The sequence below is a fragment of the Aplidium turbinatum genome, chromosome 5, assembly GCF_918807975.1.
Source record: "Aplidium turbinatum chromosome 5, kaAplTurb1.1, whole genome shotgun sequence".
Taxonomy (NCBI): Eukaryota; Metazoa; Chordata; class Ascidiacea; order Aplousobranchia; family Polyclinidae; genus Aplidium; species Aplidium turbinatum.
This window is the reverse complement of record NC_137476.1, coordinates 14181274-14193342: the sequence shown is the minus strand read 5'-3', so window position 1 is coordinate 14193342 and position 12069 is coordinate 14181274. Positions and strand designations below refer to the sequence as shown.

The 12069-nt window shown below is 40.8% G+C and overlaps 1 protein-coding gene across 4 annotated transcripts in view; it reads left to right on the top strand.

The window, feature by feature from the left end:
- The first annotated feature begins 1121 nt into the window (after nt 1-1121).
- The window catches only part of LOC145769914 (serine/threonine-protein phosphatase 6 regulatory subunit 3-like), a 212830-nt gene continuing 201882 nt past the window's right edge, over nt 1122-12069 (top strand). For all 4 annotated transcript variants that reach the window (XM_082581461.1, XM_082581462.1, XM_082581459.1 and 1 more), the window contains exon 1: nt 1122-1288. In XM_082581461.1, coding sequence (XP_082437587.1) covers nt 1155-1288 — 134 coding nt within the window. In that variant the 5' untranslated portion in view covers nt 1122-1154. The remainder of the gene's footprint in view (nt 1289-12069) is intronic.

Sequence of the window (12069 nt, the reverse complement as noted above, 5' to 3'; positions counted from 1 at the left end):
AATAGTAGCAGACCCTTCTAAGCTGCCCAGTGCCCACATTAAATGAACTCAGATCTCTGCAAAAACTGTTTGCGGGCTGTAAAACCAAAGACTGTCTTGGTGCTTTTAACTTAGCTCATAAAACCAAAGACCTGGCAAACAGGCTATTTGTTTTGTGTAATCTCGTTTGCACCAACTTGGAATATGTTTTTGCTGTAATTGGAGTTTTTTAAACTGTTTGTTAATAACTAAATGAGATTTTAGTGTAACTGTCACATTGGCAGCTTATTGGTTCTTATATAGCAAATCTGCAACCACAAGCGCTCATTTCAAGAATTGCATTTCCTTACTTTCCTATTGCAGTCAATGTTTTTGCAAGTGTGCTTAGGATTGGCTCATACAAATAAGTTTACAATTGAGTTAAGAAATTGGAATTAGCTCATGCAAATCGAGTTTCAAGTGTAGGCCTACGCAGTAAAAAAAAGCCAAGGAGATTGCAGTGTAGCAACCAAGCCAAACTTCAAACTTATAATTTTATATCGGATTCAACGACGTTTTCACGTTTTGTTGCTTCTACCTTTTTCTGTACTTCAAGCTATGTTTTAGCATGGGTTGTTTTTCGACATGATGTTCAAAAGTAAAAACATACTGAACAGTGTTTCCTTTTAAAAAAGGTAAACATTGTTGGCTAACCTACACCGATTACTTATACATACTTTGTCTATAACAACACAGCTAAATGTTAGAGCCCCCCAAAAAATTTTTTAGGAATGCACCCCTGATGACAGCCCCTATCGTTTGTTTTGCTGAGACTATGTCAATTAATCTCTATTGTACGGTACCGTAGTATTGTATGCTAATTCCTTTGAATAAACAAATGCGGCTGTGGGATTTTATAGAACTTCTATCTCTATGCAGACAATTGTATTTTTTTTTCACTGAGAATTTTTGGTTTTCCCAAAATCTCTGAAAAAGACTGTCTCCGAATTAGGACATCTCCAAATCAGGCTATTTCAAATGCAGATGAGTTTTGTTTCAACTTGGAAGATTGCATCAAGGATGTGCTTTTTCTGCCCCATCTCACTAACCTAGTGAGATGTGGCATTACTTACCTGTGTTTTTGTATTTTTTAGAATGTTTTTTATAGTTATAAAAGCTAATTTACTTGCAAAATCATGTTTTGGAAATTTGCAACAACATCAAATATTGATAACATTTTGGAAAAGGAAGATGTGACTTTACACGATCTGTTGGAAGATGATGATGTGCTGCAAGAATGCAAAGGACAAAATACTAAACTTGTTGAGTTGTAAGTTTTTGTTGAATATTACTGTGCAAAAGATCGGTCTACAACTTTTTGCCACGGTTCAAATGATGCGTACATGCGAATGACGCCATCCCTAGACTGCAAGGCACAAATGACGCAAGACCCGAATGATGCAAGACCTGAATTTGCCGCAATGCATGAATTTAAAATTAGGACGTGGTTCAATCGCTGTTGTGTCGTGGTAGATCGCAAGTAGGTTAAAAATTTTCAAAAAAGATTTTTGAGGGAGGCAATGGAAAGATCGTATTTTATTGAATAATAAATCCCATTGTAAACCTAACAAATGTAACAATGACTTATGACAAGTAACAAATAAAACGATTGCAACAACAAGGAAAAAACTCGTAGCCACGTGTTGCGTAATCTTCACGTAGCTTGCTTGATGTTACGCGAGTATCATGCTTGTGACAAAAACAATCATTTTCTTCGCAATACTGTATTGGTTCACCTCTTGCTTTACGTTGACTTGAAGTGAAAACCAATGATCAAAAAAAGATGTAAACGTCCGTTCAAATTACATTAATTTGCAGTAAGCAATGTAACCTAAACGGGGTGGCTGCCACCCCGCCATCGCCACAGCGGTTACGGGGTGGCGTGGCCACTCCGTAACCCCGTAAGTCGGCGCCAGTGGTATGAACGTGTTCCCCTAATAGTTTTTGTTGAGGCATAACGTCTCCAATTCATACTCTTCTTCATTTTTTTTTAACATTGTCTGCACTAATGAAGAAGAACTGAATGGTTTAGATGTTTGTTGTTGCCCATTCAAACATCTGGTGTCAAAATATGGTTTGCATCGGGGGCCTGAAGACTTGCACGTGCTGTAAGACGCTTGACAGTGCCTTCAATTCTGTCACATGGGCTTTTCCCATCTGAAGTGCTAAAAAAGTGCCATTCAGCAGAAATACCAAAGTCATGTTTGTGATAGCACAGGTTGGTGAAGTTCTTATAATTTTTATATTGTGAAGCTGCACCATCGCTAAAATAGATTACTTTGTGCAGATTTGGGATAAACTGTTTTAGATGAGGTAACAAGCGTCATAGAAAACAATGAACTGCAGTTGTGTCATGCGGCAATCTGAAATTACATACAGGCTGAGGCACTTTAGTTTCTGTGCATCTTTGTACCACAAATGAATGAAGGGTTGCTTGGCTGTTATCCCAGTGATGACCTTGCACAGCATCTTGGACAATAAAACTATAGTTTTCTGAAAAGTCCAAGAAAACAATTGCTGTAGCAGGGGCAACTTCTTCCTTCAGTGATCTTAGAAAAGACGCCTGTGCTTTCATAATGAAATGATGTTGTCGCAAGTGATCAAATAATGAACACATTATTTCTATAAATTCCTGGACTGACTTTTGCATTGACACAAGTGTTGTCCTGTCAGTGTGCACTAGGGTGGAGTGAAAATAACTTTTCTGCGAAATTCATAAACATAGCCCACTAAAAAGTTGCTTTTGTTCATGAAAAACACATTTGTGAAAAAAAAAAAATAATGTCTTGATGAAGCTCAATCCACAAATCAAAGATGGCCGCCAACTTTGCTTGAAAATACAGTAAATTTACCATAACTTTGCCAATACTTGCCCAATTTTCACCATATTTCAACAAGCTTTTCTCGTTCATGTCATAAAACACTAGAAATACATATGATGATAGCCATAGGCGTCAAAATAGGGTGGGCCGAGTGGGCGGCGCCCACCCTGCCGTGAAACGAGGGTGGGCAAAATATGTTTTGCCCACCCTGTTTTCATGACACTAATGAAGTGTTTGTTACAATTATTTATGTTTTTGTTAAACGCTGAATTATTCAACCAACTGCAGCGCAACTTCTTGTTTTACGCTATGTCTCTCGCTAGGTATCCGACAGAACAAAGCAATGTCGCAACAACGCTGGGTTGAAAAAAGGTGGTACTCACTGCATTGTTGCTACGGCAACTGCCACACGCTAGCAATTCCTGGTGAGAGAAAGCCACGTTTGATCTTTTCTCCGAATGGTCTCACTTTCGTTACGTCAAAATCAAACTTCAGTTCCGTGTCAGCGTAAGGGAATACGAATATGACATCATAATGAACATGATAATAAAATAACCGATACAAACTAAAGACGTACTGAAACAATCGCTTTTTACACATCTTTCCTCACAAACTTGTTGCTGGGTATAAATTGTGGCACCGCGCGATGTTGTCATTTCATTATTGAAAAGTTAAACATGAAGCAAAGTCAAACATCTATTCGCGCATTCTTAAAACCAGCTTTCAAAAGGCGTCGAGATGATAACACTGAAGAAGCCACGTCCAGCACGAATGAACGTAGAGATGACATTGATGAAGAAAGCAGTGCTTCAAGGATGGACAGTGGTGAAGTCAATGTCTCAGGCAATGGCACCGGTAGTTGTGGAAGACATCATGAGCCATGGATCTCGACTGCTCCATTTGACGTTAGCATGCTGCCGGATCAGCTTTCGGCTCGGGAAGGTCGTGTGTTGCAAAGGAAGCTTTTTCCGAATTCCAGTGGATGCGTCTTAACGGTGATGGTACTTGTAACTGTAATCAACTGTCCGAACATTTTGATTTTGCGGCAAATCCGAAGGCGCCATTTTAAAGATAACAGGTCACGAGTCACGCGCTTTTTAGGTCGCAAAGGAAAACATAAAAGAGGTTTATTTAGTTTAGCAGTGCGCATAAGATCGCAAGGCGCAAGAAAGCAAACATCAAACCTATTAAAGCTTAATTGCTGCAGGTTAATCACGTAGTCAAATGTTGCGAACATACACATTCAATGAAATCTTTTTGAAAACTCTCGCCCACCCAAAATTCCTCTCTTCTAAGAAAAAATTGACGCCTATGATGACAGCGTGAGCAAATTATGACGTCACCAAATCCAATATGGCCGCTAAATTATGTTTTTTTTTCATTTTTTCCATTTCTACTATAGTCAAGTGGGGTAAAAAAAAATAGTGGCGTTATTGGGGTAAAAAAAAACACTTACCATCTCACATCTAAAATGAGTAGATATTCACTCAACTTTTTTAGTGTCTGTTGAAGTGGTCTTTGGAGATTACTTTGAGGGGTAGAGGAAAAAGATTGGATTTGACAAAGAAGAGCTATGCTAAATAGAGTAAATATTGCCAGCGAAGGGTGCAAAATAAGGTTCGGAGGAGTTTATTAAAGGTTTTTGCTAAATTTTAGTGATAAGTAGTATGAATGTTTTAATGTTATATTGTGAGTACTATGTTGTGGGGCTACTAGATGCAACAAAGACTAGGGCCTCCAAATGTTTGTGTAAATTATTATTGAGGTGTTTTTTTTTACCCCAATAAAATTCGTTGATTTGGGGTAAAAAAAACAGTGCATTTTATGGAATGTTTTGGCTTTGTATTGGTGTTATGTCAACTGCCAAGCAGTATGATATATCACCAAAAAATACAAAAACAAACTTCTCGATGCATCAGTGCCAATGTATGCATGTGTTATGCACAATCAATTGATGTTTTTTTTTTGATTGAGAGTAAAAGCGCAGATTGAGAGTACAGAGTACAGAGAGAGAGTATTGAGAGTACAAGAGAGTATTGAGAGTACAGAGAGAGCGCAGATTGAGAGTACAGAGCGATCCATTGATTGATAGTGCACAGCACATACAATCATACATACACAAACTGTTGTTTTATTTCCTGTCTGTTGTTTTTTAGTTGTATGTTCATTCACAAACTGCTGGTTGACTTTTTAGGATTCACGATCCGCAAAATTTAATCGCCCACTTGCTTGTTCAAACCAGAGCTGCAGATAAAATTCAGGATGGCGGCATAAGTATACTTGTTCCCGACAATTTTCACCAAATCAAACGTCATATAAAAACCGTTCAAGTCTACTGAATATTACGTCATGGAAATTCCTAAAACGTGAGCCAAAATTGCACCAGCGTTCATAAGAATTGTGTCAGACCTGTTTGGGCCTGTTTGGGCCTGTTTAAACAGGAAATATTACATCAGCTTTAAACACCTGTTGGAATGACTTCATAATTGTCTTTCATTATTGCGTCACAGTACTGCATACGTGAATTTGAGATATTGCTATCTATTCTGGTCATTCGTAAAATGATTGTTTGAAAGTTGGCCGCACATTTAACTGTTGGCTTAGTGCTTGCTAGCTGGACAAAGGTTCCGTCTTTTATCCAAGTAATCTGTTCTGTAGTGACAGTTTTCAGTGGTGTACGCGTTGCACCCCCTCGTTTTCGGTAGCCGTGGGCTAATTTTTACAGAAATACACTTTTTGAAAAGAAGTTCAAGTGTGTGTTTCTTCGGTCATTATATGCAGTCGAAAGGATCCGGGAACTTTAAGTTACAATTTTCCCACGAAGAAATTATGGTTTACCGCTGTGACCATACAAAATAAAAGACGAGTTCTTGTCAGTTGGTAGGTCAAGAAGAAATTAAAACATAAAAAATAAAAGACGAAGTTTGTAGTTGGTAGGCTAAGAAGCACTTAGAAGCAAAGAAATAATAAAAGAAGATCTTATTGGTTGGTAGTCTAAAGAAGCAAAGAAAATTAAAGACATTTCTTCTCGGTAGGCAACTGAAGAACTTTAAGCTAAAAAGTAAAGACATTTCTTCTCAGTTTGGTACAGAAGAAAAATAACTTTGACATTTATTGGCAAGAAAGAAGATTAAAGGCAATCCATCTGTGCTTGAAGATTCAAGTGGAAGAATCCAAGCAAGTTTTGTGGACGTTTGGACTTCACATACTCGTACAGCTACGGTATCGTGCATTTAAATTCTTTTTTGTATTTTTACGGTCTTTGCAGTTAAGTTTTTTATAACTACTGTAATTTTGTGTGTTTGTGTAACTTAATTTTTTAATTGTTAAATTTAGCCCTAACATTTAATATGTCTACACTCGGTGGTGACAGGGACTCGACCGCCGTCGACTCGACTGAGTTTAAGCCTGATGATGTTCTTTGCGGTCGGGCAGGCCATTCTGGGGAGGGGCCCATTAACGATGAGGCTAAGTCAGTTCGAGAGGCCCGGCATCTTAGACGGGATATTTTGACTCAAATTGGGAAACTTTCTCTAGCCCTAGGTTCTTTGAGTGATAAGCAGGAACTGTTAATTTTTCGATCTAACTTATCTACTTTAGAAGAGGAATTAAGGCATTTCCATGCTCTTTTGAGTAAAATTGTTAACTCTGCAATCTTAGCAGAACTTCGTGATAGGGTAGATCCCGAATTTAACTCGTTAAAAAATAACTTCGAACAAAAAGAAAGTGAGTTCTCAGATAGGTTGGATGCTGACATACATCCTGAGGATAGCGCCTCAAATGTAAGCACTAGGATGTCTGAGAGCTCGTCACGGATAGTTGCACAAATTAATCTACAGTTAAGACGAGAGGAGCTCCAGATACAAGCTGAGGCCGAAGCAAGAGCTGCTGAGGCCATCGCGAGAGCTGAGGCCGTACGAGCTGAGGCTGCCGCGAAAGCTGCTGAGGCCGCCGCGAAAGCTGAAGCTAGAGCTGCTGAGTTCGCACTCAAAGACGCTCAGTTGAGGGCCAAACAACGTAAAGAGGTAGTTTTAGCTGAATATCGTTCTGAGTTGGGCTCCCGGCGTAGCTCTAGGAAGGGCTCTTCTAGGCATTCCAGAAGTGAACATCAATCGCAGTTTAATTTACCTAACCTTTTCCACACGCCTGTTCAATCCGTAAGTGGACCTGTACAATCCACATGTTTTCCAGCTGTTTCAGGAGGTCTCGGGGCCGCGGCTAAGGGTCTTCCGAAGGCTGTAGAGCCAAGGTCTGCAAATTATAACCGAACTCCTCCCCCAGAGCGTACAGGTCACGGGGCCGCTATCAGAAGTAATGTTTTGCCCCCTTCACAGTTTTCTGCGCCGCTAGTTTTTGATCGCCCAGCTACACGTAATTTGGGTGGTTGTGAGAGGCGTATCGCGTCTCCTGATTTTAACGTTTGCGAGGATCGTGATCGGGCTGTGCATGTGACTGAGCCCACTCAGCCCCTTAAGGGATATAGCTTGTCTTCTCCCGCTAAATCGAGTTCTCAACAGCAGGATTGCTTTTTTGAATACCAAAATAGTAGGACGTTCTTCGACAAGGCGGCCTTGATTGGTTACGATGGTAATAATATGCCATTTGTCTTCTTTAAAAATCGTGTTATGGCCTTGATGGCAGCTTCGCCCTTTAAGGGAACTCGTTTGACTTTGTTGCAAGCAGCTTGTGTTAGAACAGCTGCACAAACGATTGCTAATTTGGTTTCCGACACTCCTGGCTTGTCAGAGGAAGACAGGATAGAAATGTCGTTAGCTCGCTTGTCCCAACGTTTTGGAGTTCGTGGAGGTCTTTTCGCAGAACCAGAAATTAGAAAGTATCGCTATGGTAGCAAATTGACTTCTATCTCTTTCAGTGATTTGAAAGAGTTTAAAGATGAATTGTCGCAGTGTTTGCTTTACGCGAAAGCTTATGGTCAGCGTGATAAATTAGAAGGACGTTTTGTTTTGGATTTGGCTAAACGACTCCCGTTTGACGCTAAGCAGCGTTATCTTGACTTTTTAGGTGATCAGTATGGTAGCACTGAGGAACCTACTTTTCAGAGTTTGTTCGATTTTGTAGTACGGGAGGAAACGCGCAAGTCGACTGATTTTAGCATTATGCTAATGGGCGATTCTGGTGAGTCGCAGCATTTTAAAAAGTTTGGCAAAGGAAAATTGCCTTCATGTCCGGTTAGGCAGACGTCGGTAAAACCCCATGATAATGTGATTTCAGGGAGTTCGCAGTACTCGACTGCTGTTGGCGCACCGCGCGGCGGTGTGGCCAGACGTAGTGACATACCGGCATGTTTTTGTTGTTCGTCACGTGGTCAAGTTGAATATCATTTTTTGTCTAACTGTAAAGAATTTTTGCGCTTGACACCTAAAGATCGGAGAGATGTTATTGTGAAAGCTGGCAAATGCTTGAATTGTTTGCGCCAACATATGGTTAGGGATTGCGTTCATGCAAATAACTGTCGTAAGTGTGGACCTACCAGCGATAGGAAACACTATTTTCTTCTGCATGATTTTTATGTGACGTCACGTGATTCTCTGGATTCGATCGGTAAAGATGATGCTGATGCCAGAGTTCCTGTCCGTAATGTTAAGATTGGAAATGTTAAAGCAGCCTTTAACCGCGTTACTGCTGCTCGTGTTTTGAATCCAATGACTGGCAAATCGAAGTTGGTGTATTGTCAGCATGATCCTGGTTCGCAGTTGACCTTTGTTTCGAGTGACTTGGTGTGCGAACTTGGCCTTAAACCGTATGATAAAGCGTCGTTTAAAATGGATACTCTGGCTGGTCAGAAACCTACTTGTGCTGACCTTGTTAAACTCAACATCCAGTCGTTAGAGACTGATGAACTGTTTTGTGATATAACCTCGGTGGTTAACCCAGCTTGGGCTGACGATGTTAAAACTTTACCGCATAAACAAGATTTAAGTGGTTTCCGTCATTTTCATGACGTGAATATGTTTCATTTGAATGATTGTAGTACTGTAGATGTACTGATTGGCAATGACAACGCTTATTTGATGTGGACAAAAGAAGAACGTGTTGGTGAAAATCGCAGCGAACCGCATGCTTTACTCACTCCTCTCGGTTGGTTGGCTTGTGGTGGTAAGTCACCCTTAGTTGAAAGCGTTGCTAAAGTGTGCAGAGTGCAGACGTCTTCAGAGTCGGATGTCATCTCTGGCTTTCAGCGTAAAATTCAGTCTCGTGATATGGAAATAGCAGACCTGAATAAAGTCATTCAGGATTTGACTTTGCAAAATGAAACCTGTGAATTGTCTCGCAATGATATTTTGGCTAGAGAACTTGTCGAACCGAATATTGAGTTGAAAGATGGTCGATTTGAGATACCTGTTCCGTTGAAAGAAGATATTGATTTACCTAACAATTTTGTGTTGGCGTCAGATAGAGCTGCTGCTTTAAGGAAGAAGGCTTTAAAACAACCTGAACTTCGTGATTTCCTTACTGACACCATGAAAGATCTTAAATCTAATGGCTATATTGAGCGTGCGGGTAAAGCAGGAAATGTCAAGGGATTTGAATGGTATTTACCATACTTTGTGACGTCACAATTAAAAAAGCGTATTGTTTACGATGGCAAGTCTGAATTTCGAGGAACTTGTGTTAATGATGTAATGTTTTCGGGTCCTGACTTGTTAAACCCTCTGGTAGATGTCTTGGCTAGATTTCGGCTTGGTAGATTTGGTCTCATGGCTGATGTGACTAAATGCTTCTTTCAAATAAAGTTACCTGAGTCGCAGAGGGATTTGTTTCGTATATTGTGGTTTGAAGATGATGACCTTGAAAATGGTAGGATGGTACCATTTCGTTTTTGTGTACACCCTTGGGGAATAAAGAGTAGCCCGTATATCGCTTGCTTGGCTATAAAGAAAATGATCGAGCAGAACCCCAGCGGTGCTGGTGAACTAACTCTCTGCAATATTGCAGATAATATGTACATGGATGATTTTATATTTTCGGCTGATAGCTTAGAGGAAGCTCAGCAAATCACTCATGAATCAATTGCTTTGTTTGATAGCCGTGGGTTTAAACTTGTTAAGTGGAGTGCTAACAAGGAGGCTATGATTGTCTTGTCAAATTTGGATAATGAGATGCTTTCACCTTTGATTCGTGACATTGACTTTCAGACTGAAAATATGACTTTGCCATCAGCGAAGACATTGGGTTGTGTGTGGCAAACCGAGTCTGACGAGATGCGTATCGCATGTTCCTTAAAGCCCTTAGCTAAACACACGCGCCGAAGTATGCTCAGTCAGCTTGGACAAAATTTTGATCCGCTAGGCTTTGGAGCGCCATTTTTTCTAAAAGCACGCCTTATACTTCAGCAATTGGCGATAGACAAGTTTGATTGGGACACCGAGGTCCCTGATAGCTTTGTTAAAGAGTGGGAGTCGTGGCTTCGCTCTTTGGACCTGCTTAAGGATTTTTCGTTACCGAGATGGTATTTTGCAAACTCTGGTGTGTGCAGTCCGGATGATATTGTCTCATATCAATTGCATGGGTTTAGTGATGCTTCGAATCAAGCTTTCTCTTCTGTTGTTTACTTACGTAGACTGGTTAACGGAGTTCCGAGTGTGTCTTTCGTTCTGGGTAAATCTACCATTGTTGTAAAAAATCAGTTTTCTTGGCCGATAGCTAGGAAAGAGCTTGTTGCCGCTTTAAATACAGCAAGACTCGTGAAGCAGGCCTACGAGGCATTGAAGATGCCCGACTGCAGTAAGTATTTTTGGTGTGATTCTCGGACTGTGTTGCAGTGGGTTAAGAACCCTGATTTACGTTTGAATAAGTTTATTACGCGTCGAGTTGAGCATATTTTATTGTTGTCTGGAGCCCAGGATTGGCGTTTTTGCCCTACCGATATGAACCCAGCTGATGTTGGCACAAGGCCAAATCTTATTACAAAGAAAGAGTTTCGAGAGTTGTGGTTAAATGGTTCTAGTCTTCTCTATCAGTGTGAAGAAATTCCATCTGTAGAAAACCCCACTCCAGTACCTGTCCATAGCCTATATCTTCGTGACGAAGAGGAGTCGCTTGACGTTGGACAGGGTGGCCTTCACAAATTGATCGAGGCCGCACCTTCTTTGTATGTTATGAAAAAGAGAATCGCTTATTTAGTCGCCTTTGTTGAATATTTGTGCTGTAAAACGAGAAAGCGTAGCTTTGTGAAGCCAAAACTGGACGCCTCTTATCTTAACAGTGCCTTAGACTTGACTGTGAAGCTTGTTCAGAAGAGCGTGTATGGCGATGTGGTACATTTAATGACCAAGCGATCGCCGGATGCCCTTGAGGAAGTGATAAAGCGGGGTAGTGTTGGCGCTTCGCAACGTGAGAAGGAACGCTTAAAAGAATTGCGTTCACTTAAAAAGTACAGACCTTGTGTAGATGATGCTGGTGTAATCCGCATTGAAGGGCGCTTAAGTAATTCTCCCGAGATTTCTCTAGAAGCAAAGCATCCGATTGTTTTGCCTTCGAAACACCCCTTCACTAGGCTTGTTGTACTGTCGCATCATAATCGAAATGCGCACTGTGGAGTACAGCACACTTTGTTGTCTACGCGACAGAAGTTTTGGATTGCTAATGGTAATGCTTCCGTGAAGAGGTATCTTAATGATTGTGGTGTATGTGCGATTGAGAAAGCTCGGCCTATAAGGCAGCTCATGTCTGATTTACCTTTGTCTCGCACAACTGCCCATAGGAAACCCTTTTTTGATTGCGGCTTAGACTATCTTGGACCATTGACCTTTGTTGAAGGTAGGAGTCACAAAAAAGCTTGGGGACTCTTATTCACATGTATGGCATCTCGCGCTATTCATGTTGAGCTGGTTACGTCATTGTCGCTGAGTGATTTTTTACTTGCCTTTACAAGGTTTACAGATTTACGTGGGCAGGTTAATGCTATCTATTCCGATAATGGAAGTACCTTTCAGGCAGCATCTAAGAAGTTACCCGAGTTGATAGAATCAGCTGAATTTCACAACGCCCTGAGACAGAGAGAGATAAACTGGGAATTTATACCTCCGTATGCTCCGGCGCAAGGTGGCGCCTGGGAGGCAATGGTTAAACAATTTAAAATTGCATTTTTTCACATTTTGGACTCTTCAATTCGTAAGCCCAATTTTATTGAACTGCTTACGTACACAGGCAGTGCCGTTCGGATCGTGAACGAACGCCCTTTGGTACCTTTGAGTGACGACCCTAG